Raw genomic sequence first — 23,782 nt, 5'->3', positions numbered from 1 at the left:
AGCAGGGCTCTGGGTTTTAGTGTGGCGCCGCGCCACCTTGTGGCCAAGTCGGGAACAGCCCCGTTCGCAGCCGACTGCACCTGCTGCCCACCCCAGTGCCCTTCAGGCTGAACATTCTTGGACTCTAGGGCTGGATGGGAGAAGGAAGACTCTTTGACCCCTGCACCTTCACCTTTCCCTGCACCTGCAGCCTCACCCCCACTCTGTGTGCCCAGCCTCCAGCCTTCTCCCAGCCTTACCCCTGCTCCATCCCCAGGTTGGTCCGGGAGGTGACAGGGGTGAACGTGAACATGCGTGTGGGAATTCACAGCGGGCGAGTACACTGCGGTGTCCTTGGTCTAAGGAAGTGGCAGTTCGACGTCTGGTCTAACGACGTCACGCTAGCCAACCACATGGAGGCTGGCGGCAAGGCGGGGTGAGTGAAGGCTGTGGGTGGCTCAGGGCCCCAACCTGGGTTCCCACTCAAGCCCACCCAGGGTGACCATCCTGCAGAGGCGAGGTGGGGCAGGGTGGTGTGGGCAGGATGGGTAGCAAGCACCTGGTGGGGCTGGGGTGAGCATAGTGGAAGTAGAAATTCCCCTACTTGCCAAATCTCCTGTGCCACCATTGGTCAGTTGTGGGAGCATCATGTCACCCTTCCCTGAGCCTTGGCCCAGAAGATATTGAGCCAAACTGTAGTGGCTGGTGAGGTGTGATAGAGTTCTGGAGGAGGGAGGAAGCACAGATAGTTTCTGGGATGACTAGACCGTAAAGGAGGCAGGACTGGGAGGGGTGAGGCAGGTGGGGTGGGAAGAGCCTGCTGCTAGGCAGAGGGAACACAGCAAGGCGAGGCACAGGTGTGGGAAACACAGCATTTCCAAGGAATGGGAGAAGAGCAGATGGCCTTTTAGGGATGGCTAGGAGAAACAGTGCCTGTGTTCAGAAGGCATGAGTGCCAGGCTTGTGAATTTGGACTCCATCCTGTCGCGTGCAGGAGCCATTGCTGGCTTCTGAGCAGGAGTGTGAGGCTTGCAAAGTTTGCAGGACTGGTGGCCATGTTCTCTTGGGCATGCTAATGTAGCGGTCTGTGCCAGGATGTTCAGTGTGAGATAGTATGGTTGCAGTGGACACGAGAGCCCACTTGATAGTAATGGAGGGTACCATGCAAGGTTGAAGTTAGGATTTGAGCAGAGCTTGGGGCCCTAGGGTTTCAATTGTGATGAATCCACTAATTGCAGTTTGGTTTTTCACGGGAGCTGACATTCTGACTTTGCATTTTCTGCCCTCTCCACCCTGATCCCTGCCCTGCTGTAGACGCATCCACATCACCAAGGCTACACTCAACTACCTGAACGGGGACTACGAGGTGGAGCCAGGCTGTGGGGGCGAGCGCAACGCCTACCTCAAGGAGCACAGTATCGAGACCTTCCTCATCCTGCGCTGCACCCAGAAGCGGGTCTGTGGACGGGGGGGGGGGGGGGGGCGGGGGGGCTGAAGGGCTCCCTTCCTCCAGGGAGGAACATGTTCGTGGCCTGCTGCTTCCTTCTGTTTCCTTGAGTGAAGTCATGAATTTCTTATGCCGTTGTGGTTCCCGCATCTTAAAAAGGACCCCGGCAGTTAGGCCTTGCAAAAAGGATGGTAAAGAGGGAATCTTTTAATATTGCTTCTTTTGCAAAAATGCAACAGACCTCAAATTAGCAACAAGACATCAAAAGTCCACAAGCTGGAGATCAGCATCAAGGGAGTCTGTGGATACCGTATGTTTTATCTCCATCTCTCTCCTTTTCATTTGCCTTTTACTGGGTGGACACTTGTCCTAATCTCTTCCCTCTCTGATCCATAGATCGGAGTTCATCTCCACATGTGCCTATGTATCTTTGTTTCTTGAACCTATTTTCCCCTTTCCCTTTCTAGTCTCTTTCTTTTTCCCCCTTTGTCTCAGCCCACACTTGCTGAAATATAAAGCTAAATTATTAGCAGACTCCAGTGTTCTATTTTTAATAGTGTCATGTTCCATGTTCTTAATTTTTAAAGCAAATCAAGAGAACATTTTCTATTTCTTCCTAAACTAAAATGCCTTTTACTTATGAGTCTTTCTTTTGAATTTATCTGTCGGTCAGTGCCCTTTGATAGAGAAAAGCTTCCTCATTTCTCTTCCTAAGAGGTGAAATGAAAGACAAAATTAAGCTGTGAGAAGAGTTCAGAGAGTCTAGGATGACAGCAAAGGCAATTTTTAAAGGGCAGCTGGCAGGGCTGTTGAGGGCAGGTGCCCATGCCGAGAGGGACATCAGAGGGACACCGTATCCTACTGTGCAGTGCCCCAGGGGACAGATCCTGGCTGCAGGGGCTCTTCACGGGAGCTGTGTCAGACCCTCCACAGGCGCCAGGAAGAGGGACGGGAGATTCAGGGCCCTGTGGGGACAGTTCCTCATGGTTTCCTTGACACGTTTGTAAGCGTTGGCCAGTTCCTTGGCCACAGTATCAGTGAACTGGATCCTCCGGGCTCTTTCCCACATCTCTCCTCTCGGCGCCTGGGTCGCAAGGCCTCCCACAGCTTCCTGTCCTAGACCCTGAGTTCTCTGGCTCTTGGTTCTTCTAGCTGGACAAGTGGTCCAAAAAGGATGAAATGGAGACAGAAAGAGTGACAGGCACCCCCACCAGCAGTGTCAGCTGAAGCAGGCTGTGTGTTCCCACCGTCACCTTATCTGACAAGGGAGGGAGTTGAGGGGAGGGTTGCCTCAGGTCTCCAGCTCTCTTGCACCCATTTGGATGGATAGACAGACAGACAGACAAGATCCTGGGGAGTGTGTTGGCCCATAGACTGAGACTCTGTTTGTGTATTTGTACAATGCCTGTCAGCTCTTGAATCTCATAACTTCACTGACCCAAACCTCTTTGGAAGTGCCCTCTTGGGCCCCAGGCGAGTCCTGGTGCCCTCTCTGTTATAGCATATTTTGGAGAAGTTGAGCAGAGGTTGTGATCCCAAGTCTCCTCTCCCTCTGGCACCCCCTGGGCACCTTCAGATCAGGCCCCACCCACCCTTGAGGCTATAGCTAGAGCCCTACCCTGCCCTGAGCCCTGGCCTGCCCATGAGCAAAGCCTGACGTGACACCACAGCCTGCCAGAGACCAAGTTGGGAGGTGTAGGCACGAGTTGGCCTGGCTGCCTGGGAGACCCAAGCTCAGCCCTCGCTGATCGCCCTGCCCCCTGGACTAGGGGGAGGAAGCACACTGCGGGCAGCCGGGCGCGACAGCTCAGGCCTTTGGGAGCCTAGGCCATCCAGAGGAGAGAAGGGCACCCAGGATGGAATCTTATAGTCAAACTTATAGGGAGAACTCTTTGCAAATGGCAGATGTTCCCAAGCCCTTTGCTTTCTCACAAGACCAACTCTCATCATCTTTTGCCACTCCCACCTGAGCCAGCCAGGGCTGGCAGTAGGGAGTTTGGAGGGATCCAGGATGCTTGCCTGGGATGTTCCAGGATCCGGGCAGAGCTCTGGGCTCCAGGGCTTGCCGAGAGGAAAGGGCAGCTGCCTTAGCCCCTTACCTGGCCAGGTACCGTGTTTGGGGGAGGGTGAGGAGCTCGCCGCTTGGACTCGTTAGGTGACCCTGCCTGCAGGCTGATGCATCTATGTTCATCTCCCAGAAAGAAGAGAAGGCCATGATCGCCAAGATGAACCGCCAGAGAACCAACTCCATCGGGCACAACCCACCTCACTGGGGGGCTGAGCGCCCCTTCTACAACCACCTGGGTGGCAACCAGGTGTCCAAGGAGATGAAGCGGATGGTGAGTGGCTGGTGGGGCAGTCTGTGGGCAACACTCTTCAAGGCTAGGGCCTTCTGTGGGCGCGAGGCCCACACCAGACACTTCGTGTTGCCCAAGGGAATCTGGGGAGCCAGACAAGGAAATGGAAGTGCGGTTTGCCCCAACTTTAACTAGGAGTAGGGCACCTGCTTCTGGCCCCAAGCTCTTCCCACCACCCCATGGCATGCCTCATTAGGCTTTGGAACAGACTGGCAGCACCCCTTCCTCCCTCCCTCTTGGCAGAGCTTGCGGCACAGCCTGGAAGCAGGCATGTCTGGCTAGACTCGGCCAGCCACAGCCTCCAGCTGTCTCTTGGCACTGTCTGGTGAGGCCCTGGGGAGTTGGGTGGGCACCAGCTTGTCATACCTTCTTCCAGCACCTCCTGCATTTCCCAGGCAAGTGAAACCACATCTTTTGGTTGAGTTGCTCAGAAACTATCCTAGTGCTTTCTGGGAAGTGCCAGGTGGTGGTCCCCTTTGCCCTCTGCTGAGAAACACCCCCCACTAATGCCAGCCTTCCAGTGGGAGCACAGGGCCTGAGCAAGTCAGGGAGGCCATGGTTGGGTGTCAGCCCCACCTCCAGGGACCTGCACACACCAGGACAGGTGAATTCAGGATGCACTGCCTGGGCTCTGACAGCAATGACAGGAAGATGGATTCGGTGGGAAGAGGAGGAAGAAGCCACATTGCCGTGGTGGCATTTTCTCTCCTTCTGTCTGAGAGCTTGGCTTCTGCCCCTCAGGCATGCTGCTCAGCTCAGGGGCACCAGGTTCCCAGATGGGAGTCACCCATGCCGGGAAGGGCCGAGGGATGGCACAGGGACTCTGTGTGTGTGTCTGTGTGTGTGTGTGTGTTTCTGTGTGGCCACTTAGCAAAGGAGGGGCATGTTGCACAAGTAGCTCTAAGCTTGGGCTCTCTGGAGCAGACTCGGTTGAGGTTGTGGCAGAAGGGATCAGAGGCGGACTCCGTGGACATCCAGCGGAGTCAGCAGACGAGAGCCAGGAGCCTGGAGGAGGGGACAGGCAGGGACCCAGTCGCTCTGCTCCTTATTAGCCAACGAGTAGCAGATGATATAAGTTTAAGGAAAATGTACAGGAAGAAAAGTGAATTGAGCCAAGACCCCCATTTAACATTTTGACAGCAGAGACACCTCTGGAGGGGGGGCCCTGGGTTACCAGACAGCAGAGTGGAGAAACCTGGCCTTCCCCAGGGCTCCAAACCTGACTTTCCACAGACCTGGTCAGTGTCACTAAAGGCTCCAGCCACCACCCTCCCTCCCCTGAGCAAAGAGCTGTTGGCGATCCTCCCCATTGTCACCCCAGCCCTTTGATAGTCTCCTGGAGACTCTGTACCCACATGGTCAGGGCAGCCAAGAGTTTGAAACCAGCCTGGGCAGCATAGTGAGACCCCAACTCTACAAACAATAACAAGGAAAACTAGCTAGGCATAGTAGCATGCTCCTTCAGTCCCAGCTATTTGGGAGGCTGAGGCAGGAGGATGGCTTGAGCCCAGGAGGTTGAGGTTGCAGTGAGCCATGATCCCTGCACTCCAGCCTGGGGGACAGAGCGAGACCTTATCTCAAAATAAAGATAAGGGGGAAAGGGGGAAAGGGGGAAGGATTGAGAGCAGGGATAGCAAAGAGGAGCAGGAGAACCGACAGAGAGGAGGCATGGAGCATTGAGCAGGAAGTGGAGGGGAAGCTGGGGAGTAGGGGAGGGAGATGGGGAGGAAGGGAAGGCAGAGAGGTGGCCGGGGAAGGGCAGGGAGAAACCGGCAGGGAGGCAGGACTGGTGGTGAGAGATTCTTTCTGTTTAGAATTCTTGGAAAGTTATTTTTTAGTGATGTTTGATATAAGCTGTATCTTTAGTTATCTTGAAGTCTTAAAGGAGATAGTTTGGACAGTAGGCACCGGGTTGGCAGATATATTGTTCATCATTAGGACAAGGAACTTTGGAAGAATTCACAGTCCGGACTGTCATGGCGAAGGGACAGTCTCTGGAGAAGGAGGCTGCCAGGAAGTCTCCTCCATAGCGTTCGTCGCTTTGCCCAGCAGGGAGGGGAAGGAGTGCAGAGGAACAGGGCTGTGGGAACAGAGGCTCCTGTCCTGGCTGGGCCCGGTGTCCCCTGAGGGGACCACCACCAATGACCAGCCTCTGGGCGCCACTCCAGCATGGCCAGTGGGAATATCTAGGCTGGGGATGGAGACAGGTTCTGCAGCTGCCACGAGGGCCATTGGGCTTTCCGTGCTACACGTGCCTGGAATCCTGGAGAGAGATCCACAGAAGGCAAGCTTTCACCCTGAGCTGCCCATACTGGATGAGTTTTATGAGAAATAGTCCATTGAAGGGGGGATGGGGGCCCGGGAGCACACAGTAGTGACCAAGAGCTGTTAGGTTTGAACTCGGAGTCAGCAGTGCCTCTTAAATCTTTTTCCAGCTTTTACCCAGCTTCTAAAACACAGTGATGAGCCGTGCTGGTTGATGCTTAGGCACTTGTGTCATAAGGTCTTTAAGGTTATTTATTAATAAAAAGGTTGCCAGTGGGAGGACACATGTGGGCTCGAGCTCCTCTCACCAAACCCAGGAATGGCCAGTAGGGTGGGGCCCGGGTGCTGCAGGAGGGAGTGTAGGCAGACTGGGAGAGGCCAAGTAGCCGCTGTCCTGGAACTGTTAGAGTAAGTAGGCGGCGGGATTTGAGCCCAGTCCACTCCGTTGTGTTCTTAACAGTCCCCCTGCCATGGTTTGTGGACCAGTGTTATCTGTCCTGTTACCAACTTGCCATACTGACCTGGCACTGAGCTCTCCACACCAACATGACAAGCAGTGTGGTTAGGATGATCCCGGCCCCCCACTCAGCACAGGAAGAAAAACTGGGTCCCCTGCACCAGCCTCAACAGATGACCAAAGGAGCATCGGGAAAAGCCAGAACAGGCTTATTCACAACATTTCGGCCTATTTTTGAGTCGTAGAGACCAGCATGCATGTAATATAGCTCAGTTCTTCTCGGTTCTGTAGTAGAATTTTTACCAGCTCCTGGGATGGAATTGAGTGGGCCAGCCCCTTGCAGGGGGTCTTCCGTGGGAAGCTCGCCTGTCCAGCTCTCCACTGCCCGCCACGCCTGTGCTCTGAGGGATCCTGGGAGCATCAGGCACAGGCCTGCCCCCCGGAGGGAGTGCTCACTTGAGTGACATCTCTGCCTCCAGCCCAGGACTGGGATGGTGACGTGGGACCACTTTATAGCCTGGAGGGAGGGTCTGGCCATTCTCAGAGGACAAGAAGGGTGCAGTTTGCCTAGGCAGACAACTACCAGGCCATCCTGGGCTGGCGCTGGCAGCCTGGGAGGAGCTCAGAGCCCATAGTTGGTCACTTGGAGGTGACTGCAGAGGCTGCTGAGGCTCCCCGGAGCCCTCAGCGGGGGGTAGAGCTGGGGGTAGAGTCTGTGTGCCACCAGGGCCCCATGTCTGTTTCAGTGCCTGATAGCCCTGGCTCATGGAGAGGAACATAAATCCCTCTTTTTGTATTTTCAAACTGTGTCCTCATTGGGAATGAAGAGGGGTGTGTTCATTTGGATTTTGGGTTCACCCAGTGTTTGCCGAACTCTGTTTGCCCAGCAGAGTGCTCCACACTGCCAGGGAAGGGACAAACGGAGGGAGGAAGGAAGGAGGTCCTGAGTGACACTCCTCTCTGTGTCCACGCCCTTTGGGAGACTGTAGAGAGATGAGCTGCAGCCTTTTAGAAGCCTCTGAGCTTTGGGTTCTCTCTGTTCTCATTCTCTTCTCTTTCTCTCTCTATCCTCTTTTAGGGCTTTGAAGACCCCAAGGACAAGTGAGTAATGCCCTTCCTTATTCCTGCTCCCAGGTCTAGGGGTATCTCCCAATCCACCTTATCATTTGGTTTCTCCACACTCCATGGAAAATGACCCCTCTTGCAGTCTTCGCTGAGAGTGAATGGAGCCCCCCGTAGCCGTCAGGTGGTCAGCAGCAGCCCCAGACAGGCTAGGGCAGCCCAGGAACTCAGGCCACCCAGCAGAAGGACAGGGCTCAGCACTGCCCATTTTATCTCCGTGACATGCACGTGCATGTGTGCACACACGTGGGCTCCCTCAGGAAAGTGCAGACCTTACACACTGGTCAGCAGCGCCTGGCATCCAGTGCCCCGAGGCAATGCCCACATCTCCCTCCTTCACTTCTGGTTCTCACGACTGTCAGAAATTCCACTCCAGGACTGGGCTTTACCCTGAGAAACAGGGTGTTGAAGGTCAGCACTCAAGTCTATATGAAACCTGCTTCTCAAGAGTGCCCTGAGCTGGGTGAAAGAAACCAGGTGGGCCACAGTCCCCGTGGCAGAAACCCGCAGAAACTCTCGCTGCCCGATCTAGGGCTTCTTTTCAGGAGGATAGCAGAGCTGGAGGGTAAAGAGCAAAGCCTGTTAGCTGTAGGGAAAGTCCAATTAAACCATCAATGGTAGCTCACATTGTTATGCTAATATAATATGTTAACAGAGTCAGAAAAGCCTATTGTCAACAACCCCCTTAAGCCGGAAAGGCTGAGACTTGGGCAGTTGTCTGTTCACCTGTGCAGTTGTTAAGAGCTGGGCTTAGGCTTCTGGTCTCAGTCTCAGCTCCCGCTGCCCTGATTGGGCTGATGGTGGACAGCTGCTGGGCCTCTCTGAGAGTCTGGGGGGATGGTCGGAAGAGCCAGCCCTCTGCTGGTGCCCCTGTGGTCAGCCTGTCTCACGCCCGTGGCTTCTGCTCCCCAGGAATGCCCAGGAGAGTGCGAACCCTGAGGATGAAGTGGATGAGTTTCTGGGCCGCGCCATTGACGCCAGGAGCATTGACAGGCTGCGGTCTGAGCACGTCCGCAAGTTTCTCCTGACCTTCAGGGAGCCTGACTTAGAGAAGAAGGTACAGCACCCTGGGTGGGAAGGAGGCCTCTGTACTGAATCAGGACCAGGAGGAGGAGGGCAAGGAAACAGTACAGCTCCGTCCCGCCCCCAGCACCATGGAAGGGGTGGCCTCATTTTCCCCAGCTCTGATGCTGCACTGCCTAGGAAGATGTGAGTTCTAGGGAAGCTTCCCTGGTTGGAAGGGATACATCTTAACTTCTCTGTGCCTTAGTTTCATTATCTAGAAAATGGGGCAGTTAACATTCCCACTTCATAGGGTTATAGTGAGGATGAAATTAATTTCTTTTTTTTTTTTTGAAACGGAGTTTCACTCTGTTGGCCAGGCTGGAGTCCAGTGGCTTGATCTTGGCTCACTGCAACCTCCTCCCGCTGGGTTCAAGTGATTCTTCTGCCTCAGCCTCCTGTGTAGCTGGGATTATAGGCACCCTCCACCACTCCCGGCTAATTTTTGTATTTTTAGTAGAGATGGGGTTTCACTGTGTTGGACAGACTGATCTTGAACTCCTGACCTCAGGTGATCCACCCACCTCGGTCTGCCAAAATGCTAGGATTACAGGCGTGAGCCACCATGCCCAGCAGAGTTTCTATGTATGACACAGTATCTGTCGCACAGTAGGCGTTCGGTGCATATTCGTTGGTATTTGCATTATTGTTATTATCATTGTCGATGGATAGCCCAACTGCTTTGTCACATTGAGACCTCAAGGTGGTAAAGTTGGCAGGGATAGTCAAGATCTCTCTGTTGCATTTCCTCACATTGTGAATGAGAAAGCTAACACCCAGAGTGGTTGGGGGACCTGCTTTCGGCCACCCAGTGAAGCAGCGACAGAGCTGGAGCCAGATCCCGGTCCAGTCAGTTCTCTTCGCATTATGTGGCAGCGTCTCCCCAGGGTTCAGTTAAAGTGGACTTGGGGTATGCTCATCAGCATTCAACCAGACAAGCACACTGAATCAGCGAGGTGGAGCTGTGGAAAGGGACCAGCAGTGTATGGACCTGACTTGGGTGTTACTCTGGGTGACTGTGCCAGCCCAACCTCCATCAGTGTGGCTGATTGGTATCATGGGAGGAGCTGGGGTGAGGAGCCCCAGATGTGACTTTGGACAAATCTTGTTGAGCTCTCTGAGGCCCAGCTTGCTCATCTCTGAAGAAGAAATGACAGCCGTTATATTCTGACTTCCCGGGCTGTTGTGGGGGTGCTGGATGAGGCCTGTAGACACCTGGCATGTTTCCTAGCGGGTAGATGGTGTGCAGTCATGTACAGCCGTGATCAGTATGGATTACTCTGAAGGTGACCCACCTGCAGAAGGTTTCAGATCCCTCTCAACTGCCCTCTCCAAAGGCACCACCGTCTGGTGATCTGGAATGGTTTCCTGGGGTCTAAGTCTGGCTCTGGTCCTCGGGTCTTCCCTGTTGTGGGAGTGGGCTGCACAGGTGACCAGCCCTGAGTGGCTGCCCTGGGTGTGTGGGATTGACAGGGCTGGAGTGGACTGGGCCAGGTGTCTTGGCCCTTCTCACCATGCCCGTCTCCTCTCAGTACTCCAAGCAGGTAGACGACCGATTTGGTGCCTATGTGGCGTGTGCCTCGCTCGTCTTCCTCTTCATCTGCTTTGTCCAGATCACCATCGTGCCCCAGTGAGTATCCCCAGCCCTCTTGGGCTCCTTCCTCTGGCTGCAGGGAATCCCAGGGTTGGGAGGGGGTGGTCATTTAGGAGAGCAGAGCAGGGAGTCTGGCCTACGCTTGCTCAGGCAGGGAGAGAAGTTTCTGAGTGTGCCCTCAGTGGGATAGGAAGCCAGGGCTCTGACCTCTCTGGGTAGGAAGATGATGTGCTCATTCCAGGATGGGCGACTTCTCACCGGTCGCTGCTTAGCTGTACGAGAGATGCTTTTTTTAGGGGGAGGGAGACAGAGTCTCACTCTGTTGCCCAGGTTGGAGTGCAGAGGCACCATCTTGGCTCACTGCAACTTCCGCCTCCCGAGTTCAAGCAATTTTCCTGCCTCAGCCTCCTGAGTAGCTGGGAATACAGGCACCCACCATCATGCCTGGCTAATTTTTTGTATTTTAGTAGAGACAGGGTTTCACCATGTTGCCCGGGCTGGTCTCGAACTCCCAAGCTCAGGCAATCCACCCGCCTTGTCCTCCCAAAGTGCTAGGATTATAGGTGTGAGCCACCGTGCCTGGTCAAGAGATGCCTTTTTATCACTTAATTGTCTCGTCCCATTAACCCACCCCACCACTGACAGTTGAGTCACCCAAAGTATTCCCTGGGCCGCTTTCTGTGTAACCTTTAGTTCTTGGGGAAAAAAAAATACATATATATTCAAAAGATGCAGGTTTTCTACTACTGTGGATATTTCTAAGAATGGATTTCAAGTTCTGAAAGTATTTCACAAAGAGGTGTTTCTGAACTTTTCTGAGGACTGGCTGTGTCACTGAGAAAGCCTGTGGCTTCTATGGGGGGTACTTTGAAGTATGCAGGGCTTTTGGAAATGAGGTGTTTGTTAAATTGTCATTCACATTAGAGTCTCACTTGGGAAGAGAAACATAATTGCCTTATGTATGTACACCTATACACATACACCTATACATATATGTACACACATACATATAAGTGTATGCATAAATACATATTTTTACTTTTTATTATGTAATTCCTCAAATGCACAGAAAAGTAAACTAATTAATCTAATCAGTACCCATCCCTAGATAGAATAACTGTTAATATTTTGCAGTGTTTGTTTCATCTATTTTATTCTGATTGTTTTAAAGTAAATTTAGACATAAAGACATTTACCCATAAAAACCTCAATGTACACCTAATTTAAGGACATTTTCCTCCTTAACCCCAATACTTTATATACCAAAAAAATTAACATAAATTCCCTACTATCACCTACTACCCAGTCCATATCCAAATTTCCCAAACTGTCCCCCAAAATGTCTTCTACTTTTAGTTTTATTTGTAGCCAAGATCTACTCAAAATCCACTGATTGAATTTGGTTATATCTTCTAAGCCTTGCTTCATCTAAAGAGTCCCCAAAGCCAGTACCTTCTGTTTTTCATGTTGAAATAATGGTATTTGAGAAGTTACAAAAGTAGCCGAGAGGGATTCTGTGCGTCCTGCATCCAGTTTCCCCGAATGTTGACAACTTCTGTAACTGCAGTATAATGATCAAAACCAGGAAATCAACACTAAAATGATACTATTAACTCATCTACTGACCTTATTCTAATTCGTCGTTTTCCCCTCACTATCCAGCTTGTGTTCCCGGAGCCTTTTCAGGATCCCGCGTCACATGTAGTTAATTCATGTCCTCCATCCCTTCCCATCTGTGATAGTTCCTCAGCCTTTGCTTGTCTCTCATGACCTTGGCACTTTTGAGGAGTACCGGCCAATGAATTTGTAGTTTCCATTTGAGTGCGTCTGATGTTTTTTCATGATTAGATTTTGGCAAGGCTCCCACTGAAGTGATGATGTGTCCTTCTCCGTGTACCATAGCAGGAGGTACATGATGTCGACATGTATTTTATTTTTAACAACATTATTAAAAGAATGAAAAGCTCTCCCTTACATTTGTATCTGCCGTGACTCTGTTGGATGCCACAGGTGAAAACCAGGCACTGGCAGCCAGCTCCACCCTGGTTGACACCGGCACTGAGGCTGTGCAGAGCTGGGCTCCTTGTTGGCATAAAACCCCATCTTTCTGTACTGATGTGGACCCACAAGTATCAGGAAGCAATCTGGAGGCCGGGCACAGTGGCTCACGTCTGTAATCCCAGCACTTTGGGAGGCCAAGGGAGGTGGATCACTTGAGGCCAGGAGTTCAAGACCAGCCTGGCCAACACAGTGGAAATGCAAAAAATCAGCCAGGCGTGGTGAGGCAAAAATCAGCCAGGCGTGGTGGTGCACACCTGTAATCCCAGCTACTCGGTAGGCTGAGGTGGGAGAATCACTTGAACCTGGGAGGCAGAGGTTGCAGTGAGTTAAGATCACACCATTGCACTCCAGCCTGGGCAACAAAGCGAGACTCTGTCTCCAAAAAAAAAAAAAAAAGCAATCTGGTTTATAATCCCATTGTAACTGACAGTCCCTGTAGCTTGAGTGCATAGTCCTGCCTCTTTGCTGCTTTTCCTTCTCTGCAGCGTCTTGAGGGCTGGGTCGTCTCAGTTACCTGCCCTGCCTGCAACGGCTTCATTCCCTCCAAGTGGCTTAGACATTGGCAGAGGTCATTCTCTAGCCACCTCCTCTCTAGGAAAGCCTTAAAAGCCACTCTAAAGGTCTTTCTTTTCCTCTGAAGAGAATTCGTTTCTCTTGTTCCATTTGTTGAAGGCAGCTAAGTGCTGGCTTCTGTGGAGGCCTGGAACAAAGATGCTGTTTGAATCCTCCCTAGAGGTGTTCACCTGCCTCTCACGCCCCCCACTGGCTTTTAACCCCGTAACAACACCTGGCATCTTCAGGCCACTCTTCCTCCCTTGAACAGCCACCTGGTGGTATCGCGGGGTATGTTGTCTCCAGGCCAGCCCTTGCCCCAGGAGGGCCAATGGGAAGTTCCGGAAGTACTCTTTTGTCTGAGGGTGGCCACCCGCGGTGGCTCTGAAGGTCACCTGTGATCTGCATCTGAAAGGAGGGGCAGAGGGAAATCCTTGCATTTTTCTTGTTGAACTGGCTAGGAATAGAGGAGCAAAAACTGTGGGACCTGGCAGTCCCACAGACTTGTTTTGGGACCTGGCAGTGGAAAGGGGGTGGGGCTTAGAGATTCTGCCCTTCTAAAGAGACAGTCACCCCTGTTTCTCAAAGAGTGACTGGCTGTGCTGCTGACAAAGGCATTTCTAGAAATGAAGGCCACTGATCCAATCAGTTTTCAGCCTTCACAGTTGTTTATGGAGCCGTGAGTGACAACTTGGAGGGAATCACCAGGTGGTTCTTCCAAGCTAAATGAAGCACATCAGTGAATAGCTGAGAACTAGGCAAAATACCTATCAGGTGTCACCTGGTTCTCCATTCAGCTTCCTGTGGGCTGCTGTCCCCACCGGAAAGGGAGAGAACCATACCCTTATGGGGAGGGCTCCAGAATCCACCTGCAAGGCTGTGTAAGCCCTGCTCAGGCAGTCGGTGCAAAAGGCTGGGTGGTGGATTAGGGGAGATGGAGCAACTTCAGGTTCCCTCTCCGGATTTCAGAGCCCAGGCCCTCTGAAGCTGTGAGGATGGGCACGGGGGACCTGTGGCCTGCTTGTCAGGCAGGCCCCCCAGAAGCTGCAGCCCTGCCACCTGAGCCTGGCTTCTCCCTCCCCTCCTCTCTCCCTCCAGCTCAGTATTCATGCTCAGCTTCTACCTGACCTGTTCCCTGCTGCTGACCTTGGTGGTGTTTGTGTCTGTGATCTACTCCTGCGTAAAGGTGAGTGTAGCTGACAGCTGGGTTGCAGCCACCTTCTTCCCGCTTGTCTCAGCCCTGGTAGGGGCCCTACGCAGGGGCCTGAAATGTGAAGGGGCCCAAGTATTGTGCTTGGCAAGGGTGGGAGAGTGCCTGATGCCAGCCACACCTCTCCATTGGCATTGGCAGCAAGCTCACCTGGAGGTGGGCAAATGGTCAGTGGGAACCTGTTCTTCACTGGCTGCTTTAACTTGCCCTTGGCAAATCTCTGCAACCAGAAGATGCTGTGGCTGCTGCGCCTGTTCATGTTATGCACAAGGAAGGAAGGGCGCCTAGCACCAAGCCTGGCACAGAGCAGTGGCCAGTGAATATTTGCTGAGAGAGAATGGGCGTGGGGGAGGTCTCTCTCGACACACACTTTGGTGCTCCCATGTGCTCTGGAATTTTCCCTGGAGGGGACCTCAGAGATTATAGGTCTTGAGCCACCCAGCACATAGGTGAGGAGTGTGGCCCCAGAGTGATTCGGTGTTTCCAAGCGGGCCACACAGCCGGCTGGTGTTGGCGGCAGAAATGTGGCTCTTGTTCTGAGTTTTTCTCCCATATCTCTTAGGCGTGCTGTGTCCCCTGTCCAGGCTGTGTCCCTCAATGTGACCTGGCTCCGGGTCATTCTGGTCTGTGGTAGAAACCACTTATGTTCCTGTTTGCCGTGCCCATCAGGCCTTTCCCTCAGTTTCTTCACCAGTGGTTTCAGAATTCCCTGACGCAGCAGGCTGGCCCCCAGGAAGCACTCATCCCTGGGGCAGATCTGCCTCTCCCACATCTGCTGAGCCTCTCTGACTCCTCCCTGACACTCACTGGGAGCCAAGCCTCTGGGGTGGGCAGTGGGGCACTCAGGTGCAGCCTTGCCATAACTCCCTCTTCTGCAGTGAGCACCGTGTCTTCCTTCTGGAGGAATTGGACCTTCATCCCCTCCAAAGTCCCCTTTCTCTCTCCACCCTCCAGAGAGGGCTGTTACTAGTCTGTTAACTATATAGTCACATCATGGTCAAGGTCTTGTTGGACTGATTGTCAGAACTGGAAGGGACCTTAGGAATCACCTTCTGTGGTTCACCTCCCCTGCCAGGTGCAGAGGTGGACAGCCAGAGAGGGCAGGGTCAGCCAGAGCCATCGGGCACATCTGAGAAGCACACCACGCTGAGCCGCGTGCTCCGTCAGTTGCTGGTATTGTAGCATCTGATAGGCTGCGTCGTAGGGCTTAACATTAGCTGGTTCCCTGCCTCTCCACTGACCCTCCCTCCTCAAGGCCACAACCTCCCTCCTGCCCCATGTTCAGCCACTTCTGCCTTTTGGTCTTGCGGTTGTCAAGGCCCCCCTAGCCTGCTTTATCCAGAGTGGACAGTTCCACTTCTTCATCCCGTGGCTATGAAAGGACACCATATTTTCTCAATAGCCACAAAGTGGAAACAACCCAGGCATCCATCAACAGATGAATAAACAAAATGTGCCGTGTACTGCAGTGGAATGTTATTCCACCACGAAGAGGAATGCAGCGCCGTTTCATGCTACCACATAGAAGGACCTTGAAAACATGACAATGAGTGAAAGAAGCCAGACACAAAAGGTCACACGTGTCATCTGATTCCATTTATATGAAATGCCTAGAACAGGCAAATTCATAGACACAGAAAGCAGACTAGAGATTCCCAGTGGCTGGCAGGCATCATTGCTTAATGGGTTCAGAGCTTCTGTTTGGGGTGATGAGAGGGTTTTGGAAATTGATAGCAATATTGGTTGCACAACATGAGTGTGGTTAATGCCACTGAATGGTACACTTACCAATGGTCAAAATGGCAGATTCTATGTTGTATAAATATTGCCACAATGAAAAGTCACAACCACCTACAAAAAAAGTACACCATAGTTAAAAGTTATTTTGCTGAACCCCAAAGAGAACATTTCTTTTTAAGTAAGGAACGTGAGGCAAAGTCATTCTTTGTTTGTTTGTTTCAGGCACTTAATTAGCCCATTCAAATCAGAATCAAAGCTGTGCATAGTCTGCCATTTTTTAAGCTTGAACCTAAATTTCCTTCCTTTGCTGTTAGGGACTTAGGTGAACCTGAGCTCTACTGATTTCATTCCGTTTGAGTTTCCTGATTTGCAGTCAGTTGTGGAGGAGGGGAAGGATGGGCCCATTTTCCTGCCTGCAGCCACCTTCACTGGCCATTGTTGGTCTCATGAGGTTTTTCCCCACAGTTCAAGATGAGTTATGAAAATCATCCCTGCCTTCTTTTGTTGAATTTGCCTATTTTGTTATCAATGCCAAATTCACTGAGCATGTTCTCAGTTCTTTTTGTCTAGCCCAGTGATTTTTGCTGCCTCTGTTCTGTGGAGGCCTCAGTTTCCTTGGGGTGGGGGAGGGGGCTGGTAGATGGAATACTCACCCTCCATCCCCAGGCCACACAAACACTGTCCCCCCAGTCCCATACCATCCAGCTAGGTAGCCTGCTTTTTCCATCTTACAGATAGAAGGCTTCATTAAAGAACTTGAGTGGCTTATGAAGCCTGGAACCTGCTGCTCTGGGCTGGTGGTCGACCCATTAAATAGACTCCAGCACCCACCCTCAGCTCCTATCCCTGCCGCCTCCTTCTCTCGTGGCCTGATTAGCCATTTTCTCAGGGTTTATCCACTTTCTGGAACGCAGAGCCCAATTTGAAAAGTCATTTGTAATATGAACTTCTTTCCATTGAATTCTTCTTCTTCTTCCCTCTTTCGTGTTGTGGGTTAAACAGCTTGCAGGTGAAGACATGAAAGGAGATTCTACCTGGCTCTACCTCCTGCCATGTGCGTGGCGGGGAACAGTACCCCTTCTTCCCTGATGCAGATGTCAGCCTGTCACTGAGCACCATGGCACAAGTGGGTTGACCAAATGAAGTTCATTTTCTCACCTTTGCAGGTGCTGACATGAAGCTGACTAGCCTGCAGTGTTTAGGGTCCTTCTGTTTTCTTTTTGAAAAACATTTGTGGTTTTACCAGAACTCAGAAACTTTTTCTCATTTTCTCAGTCTCTCAGAAGTCACAGGGAGTGGCTTTGCAAAGAGATGCGACAGTTCCTAAATTACCCCCAAGCCAGGTAGTGTCAGTCTCTTTCTCTATTTCATTTACTTTTTCATTTTCCCAGAACAACGTGGACTAACTTCCTTAAACTGTCCATATTTTAACCTTTTCAAAGACAGAAATATGAGAAAGTGTCGGCTGAGTGAATTGTCTTCTCTGGCTGTTGGGGAGCAGTTTTCCCTGGTCCTTTCTGGGTTGGGTTTTGCCTTCTTACTAAGTGCTCTGGTGGCCTTTTTATCTTGGGCCTGTTCAGTCTTTTCCAGACACAGCTCAGTGCAGCTCACACACTCCCCTGGATTTCTCAGTGGGGCTAACTTGGTGCCTTGGTCTTCATCGTGTCCTCAAGTCCTGGTTTCACTCCTGAGCCTCAGCTGCCTTGCAGAGCCCCCGCTGCCCCTCAGATGCCTTGCCTTAGGGACCGTCCCCCCGAGTGCTTCCTTCTGGAGATGCTGTCTTAGAGGGCAAGTCTGCACATCTGCACAAACCCCCGCTCCTTCCCTTGGCATCTGTGCTGACCTGGGCCCCAGAACTGCTTTTCCTAGAGAAAACCATGTTAAAGCCCTGCTCACCATCACACGTTGTCCACAACTCAGAGGATCTCAGGTTGGAAGGGGCCCATGCAGTGAGAGAGCCCAGCCACCCACCTGAGGCTGGATTTCCCAGTGATAACCCTGCGAGGGGTGCGCCAGCCTCTGCTTTGCTTGATCACCTCCAGGGATAGGGAGTTTGCTCATGGCTCCTAAGTGCAGCCCCTTCCCTCTTTAGCCAGCTCCAAATACTTAGGTACAGATAGGCCCTGTGGGGGAACTCAGCTGCGTAGCTCTCTGTGTGTGTGTGTGTGTGTGTGTGTGTGTGAGAGAGAGAATCTCTCTTATCCCCCAGCCTGATGGCTTGCTCTTGGTCTACCTCGTACTGATTCCCTGGACCTGATGATATGAGCACCTGGGATCTGTGACCAGAGCCTCCTGTGGGCCCTGTCTGCTCTGCAGTCACCGACAGAGCCTCTTCTCCTCTCCCTGCAGCCTGTGTGTAGCTAAGCCCACCTTGCTGGTTCTCCTTTCTACCACTCCAACTCAAGTCCTGGTCCACAATTTCTAAAATAGGGTCTAACCGTGCAACCAGTACCCCTCCCCTCCTAGGTGCCTTCCATCCTGTGAGGATTTTAGGATTCCCATGTTCACCTTTCTGCCTGCATGCTCAGGGGGCACATTCCTCTCACCATTCACATCTCATCACACACATCATTCATTTAGGAGATGGAGAGGTCTTCGTTCCAGGAGGCATATCGTAGGTTCCCCCTGTGTTTTTCAAGACAGGACAGCCCAGGATCCACATCCAAGCGATGCTACTTTAAGCTGTGTTTCCTGAGCCTCAAAGGTGGCTTTTATTGAATCTACTTTGCAGATGAGGAAACGGAAGCCCAGAGAGGTTAGACAGCTTTTTCTAGATCCTATAGTTAGGAAGTGGTTATTGCTAGGATTTAAAACCAGGTGGCTTTTAATTCAGAGCCCATGAGCCTCCCCTCCAGGACACTGCCTCTGCTAATATGTCCAGTTGACTCCTGAAAGGCCAAGTGATGAGAGCACTGGGTGGACCCCTTCTACCTGCCAGGTTTGACCTCTGTGGTTTTCTTACGTTTTTTTTCTTTTTCTGAAGTAGGAGCTACTGCTTCTTTTATTAGCTCCTTGTCAAAGAGCTGTATTCTTAAACTTTTTTGCCATCCAATTTCATCCCCTCCTTTTATCTTTGCAATACCCTAGCCCCGCATCACAGACAGGGGCCCAGGGAGGTCTTCAACGTGCCTGGAGACATTCAAAGAGGCCAGGATCAAACTGTTCCTTACCCCAATCATGGTTTATTAACTATGTTCCCACTCCTGCTTTTCATGTTGAATTGATTTGAATTAATCAGATTGGGAATGTACTGGTTCTGAACTTCTTTTTTGAACATCAGTTCTTTTTCTGGGCTCTGATTGTGAGCAGGCATTAAGTGATTGGCTGGTACAGACAGTTATCCTGCTGGAAAATCCTCTCCACAATCTGACTGCAGTTGTGGTGTAGCCCTGGAAAGAGACTCTGCCCCTGGCAAAGAGTGTTGTTGTTGTTGTTGTTGTTGTTGTTGTTGTTGTTGTTGTTGTTTTGAGACGGAGTCTTGCTCTGTCGCCCAGGTTGGAGTGCAGTGGCATGATCTCGGTTCACTGCCAGCTCCACCTCCCGGGTTCATGCCATTCTTCTGCCTCAGCCTCCCAAGTAGCTGGGACTACAGGCGCCTGCCACAATGCCCGGCTAATTTTTTGTATTTTTAGTAGAGACGGGGTTTCACCGTGTTAGCCAGGATGGTCTTGATCTCCCGACCTTGTGATCCACCCGCCTCAGCCTCCCAAAGTGCTGGGATTACAGGCATGAGCCACCGCACCCAGCCAAGAGTTTTAAGAGCCACACTGAGGTAAAATCTGGATTTAGGGTTGACATACAGATGAACTCTCTAATTATAGGAAATGAGACACTCTATAAACTGATATCAAGACAGGATGTCAAATCTTCTGGAGACTTCAAAAAAGCAGCAATTCCTGAGTTCCTACTGAGGTTTTAAAGTCAAGAGGAAGTCTTTTTAAAGAGTGTAGAGGGTGACCCCGCGCGGTACCCCGCGCGGTGGCTCACGCCTGTAATCCCAGCACTTTGGGAGTCCAAGGTGGGCGGATCACGAGGTCAGGAGACTGCGACCATCCTGGTTTCACCTGGCTAACACGGTGAAACCCCGTCTCTACTAAAAATACAAAAACAAAATTAACCGGGCGTGGTGGCAGGCGCCTGTGGTCCCAGCCACTCTGGAGGCTGAGGCGGGAGAATGGCGTGAACCCGGGAGGCGGAGCGTGCAGTGAGCAGAGAGTGTGCCACTGCACTCCAGCCTGGGCAACAGAGGGAGACTCTGTCTCAAAAAAAAAAAGAGTATGGAGGGAAGTTGACTTGTGGCAAGCAAACCAGTGCACATTCAGTCATTCATTAGCTGGTAGAGCCATATCTAACGTTGATTTTTTTTTTTAAGCCTGCAGTTCTTCTCCTGGCCTCTGGATGGTCCTGGTGGGGCTCCTGGTCCCATATTCACCAGGAAGCTAATGTGCATACCCTATTCCCCGACCAACTTTTATTAAGAAAGTTTTAGCATGCTTTAGTAACCTTTGCCTCTATCAGTCATTACATTGGTGGTTGCAAAATGATGAAGGAAGCCTCTCAATCAGTGGATGGGGTGATCAGAACTGAGCAGTTTAAACAACATAGGGCACATAGGAGTTGGGGTGGGGGTGGGGAAAGGGGATGGAGATAGAATGACAAAAGTTTTCAGCAGCCAGCGATTTGAAACCATCTGTCATACCATTTCAGAGTAAGATCCCTCATGCTAGTGCCAAAACACTTTACCCAGCTGTGAAACCAAAAATTCCTTTAAATGGGAAATAAGGACTTTCATTCTTATTGGCAATATAGCTCTTTAAAATGCAAATATTAACTAACTTTTCTGTTGCGTTTAACAGCTTACAGAGTACTTTCAAATGCATCATTTTGCTAAGTCTTGATAGCCACTCTGGGAGAGAGCTATTCCCAATTTCCCAGTAAGGAGACTGAAGCTCAGAGTGTAGCACCACACAACCAGTAAGAGGCTGAGCAAGGTTTTTTAAAATAAGAGCTTCATTGAGACATAATTTGCATACCATAAAATTCACCTTTATACAGGTGAATGAACTTTTAATACACTAGTTTTTAGTATATTCACAAAGTTATTCAACTATTGATGCTAATTCCAGAACGTTGTTGTCATCCCCAGAAGAAACCCCCAGACCCATTAGCAGTCACTCCTCCCTCCCTGATCACCACAGCCCTCGGCAACCACTCATCTACTTTGTCTCTATGATTCGCATGTTCTGGACATCTCACATGAAGGGAATCTCACACGGCCCTGTGAGACTGGTTTCATGCACTTAGCATATTAGTTTTAAGGCTCATCCATGTTGTAGCATGTAACAGCACTTTACTCTCTTTATGCCTGAAAAATATTCCCGTGTATGGATATATCACATTTTGTTTATTCATCAATTGATGGACGATTAAATTGTTTCCACTTTCAGGCTGTTAGGAAGAATACAGCTGTGAACAGGGGTGTACAAGTATCTGTACAAGTCCCTGTTTCAAATTTTTTGGGGCATATACCCAGAAGTGGAATTACTGGATCATATAATAATTCTATGCTTGATTTTTTTGAGGAGATGCCCTACTGTTTTCCTCAGTGGCTGACTCATTTTACATTCCCACCAGCAATGCACAAGGATTCCAGCTTCTCTGCATCCTCACCAATACTTTTTGGTTTTTGTTTTTTTTTTTAACTTTCCTGATGGTGTTAGTTGAAGGACGAAAATAATTTTAATAAAGTCCAATTTATCTATTTTTTCTTTTTTGATTGGTGCCTTTGGTGTCACCTCTAAGAAACCGTTGCCTGATCCAAAGTCACAAAGATCTACTTGTATGTTTTCCCATAAGAGTTCTGTGGTTTTGGCTTTTACATTTACGTTTTCTGGTCCATTTTGAGTTAATTTTTGTACAGGGTGCAGTAGGGACCCAACTTCATTTTTTTTTGCCTGTGGATATCCATGTGTCCCAGCACCATTTGTTGAAAAGACTGTCCTTTCACCATTGTCTTGGAACGCTTGTCAAAATCATTGGGCCATAAATGGAAGGATTTGTTTCTGGACCCTTAATCTATTTGATTCATTTCTATGTCTATTAAGCAAGATTTTAATACAAGCTTATGCTCTTCAGATCACACTTAACTTTCCTTCAACCACATAAGACGGTTTGGTCAGAGGGTCTCTTTTATTATCCCAGAGAGTCTCTTTTATTATCCCAGTGTTTGCTCAGAACATGTGCCACAGGCTTGGTAGTATAGGAGCATACCTGGGAGGCTCTCCTGCTGGGGAGATGGAGTCCCAGGCCTTCATCTTTCAGCCTGTAGCCTATGCGAGACTGCCAGGCCTCTGCCATGGCAGCAGTTCTTCCTGTGATCTATCCGTCTTTGTGGTCCCCTCTTTCCCTCTGCTGATAGGAAATGGCTTTGCTGGAAGGGTGGAGGAGGATTCTGGGGTCAGAAAGATATACACCCTCCCTATGCACACAGCCAGCTCCAAGCCCAAGACCCGGGGGTGAGCAGGGACCTGACTTTTTGTCTAGAATTCTGAAGGGTGTAAGGTGTGATTTTACCCTACTTACAAGCTAATGAGTTTGCTGGTTGCTGTTTCATAGAGGCTGGCAGAAGACACGAGACTCCTGGGTCAGAGACAAAAACTTTATTACTCATGTTACAGTCAGCAGCATGAATGTCAGCATATTTGTGTTTGAAGTCCCTTTGCCACTGAAGTCCCATGTGATGGGCCCTCATGGATGCTGCACACGTAGTGGGTTTGGGTTGCAGCTGAAGAACACTGGATCAAGGGCCCGACACCTTTTTGAGTTGGCAGCAAATACTGTAGCACACAAGCCAGTTCCCCTCCCCACTGGGAGTGAGTGGTCACATGGTAGTGATGCTACGGCCCCATGACCTATTTAGCTGTCAGTGTGGCCAACTACAGACACTCTCAGTATCAGGGGATGGAGAAGCCTTGTGGTCTGGCACTTTCAGCAAGAATTTTCAGGGATGCTCACGGCCCATGATTGGGGTAGAGACCTTTGCCTGCTTCACTCACCACAAAAGCTGGGGGTGCCCAAAGGTCCCAAGAGCCCTACAAATAGGAGACTTCAGAGATGGGATGTGGCTTGCTCAGGAACAGAAAGGAAAAACCAAGCCAAGCCCAGGCTTCCCGACTCCTGGTTCAGTGCTTTTTCAACCACCCTGTCTGCCCTTGGGGGGTTTTATGGACACCTAGATGTCTGTAGCAGATAGACCTCAGCAGGAAGGGTTGGAGCAGGTAGGGGTGGGGCATTATGGATCCACTGTTTTGCTTCTCTGTCCATCAGGTTCTTTTTCCAGCCTAGGTTGCGTGGGAGATGAGGGGGACATCATTTACAAGGCCAGCTGCGTCAGATTTGGTGGCAGAAATGGGACTTAGGAGCCCAATCATTTAATTACCTAAGCTGCAGGAGGTCTTTGAGTAGACATGGTTTGTCTAGTGGAAGAATACAGAGGAGGAGAGGGTGAGGGCAATGGCAGGTCCATGGAGCTTTGTGCTAAGGACAGAGCTCACTCAGTGCTCAGGGCCACATCCACCCCCCTCCTGCTCCTTGCTGCTCAGTTCCTCCTCCTGAGTGAGGCCTAATCCTCTCCAAATCCTTAAACCCACCACTGCCCACTCCCTCCCAGAAGCCTTCTCAACCCTCCGGGGAACATTCTGAGCCCTCCACGACTCCTCAGCTGCCACCCACCACCCCTCCCTGATGGCACACAGCGGGCCAATGTGCTTTTTTATTGATTTCTCTGTTGGGTCAAGATACCATCTTTCCTCTCATCCTGCCTCTCTCACCTGGGTTCCCCACATAGTCCCGCTCCTGGTCAGCTGCAGAATCTGCCCTGCTGTTGACCTGGAAGCAATGGTGCAGCAGTTCAAGGCTGGAGACTTGCAGGCTGGGA

At 50.9% G+C, this 23,782-nt stretch overlaps 1 protein-coding gene across 1 annotated transcript in view; it reads left to right on the top strand.

Moving 5' to 3' along the window:
- Positions 1-23,782, top strand: part of ADCY5 (adenylate cyclase 5) — a 163,798-nt gene that overhangs the window by 117,898 nt on the left and 22,118 nt on the right. Inside the window, exons 6-12 of the mRNA XM_025375624.1 lie at positions 257-415; positions 1,294-1,435; positions 3,625-3,765; positions 7,584-7,606; positions 8,540-8,684; positions 10,222-10,319; positions 13,995-14,082. Of these exons, the coding sequence (XP_025231409.1) occupies positions 257-415; positions 1,294-1,435; positions 3,625-3,765; positions 7,584-7,606; positions 8,540-8,684; positions 10,222-10,319; positions 13,995-14,082 (796 nt within the window). The remainder of the gene's footprint in view (positions 1-256; positions 416-1,293; positions 1,436-3,624; positions 3,766-7,583; positions 7,607-8,539; positions 8,685-10,221; positions 10,320-13,994; positions 14,083-23,782) is intronic.

This window comes from Theropithecus gelada, chromosome 2 (genome assembly GCF_003255815.1).
Source record: "Theropithecus gelada isolate Dixy chromosome 2, Tgel_1.0, whole genome shotgun sequence".
Lineage (NCBI taxonomy): Eukaryota > Metazoa > Chordata > Mammalia > Primates > Cercopithecidae > Theropithecus > Theropithecus gelada.
This window is presented reverse-complemented; position numbering and strand designations above follow the sequence as displayed.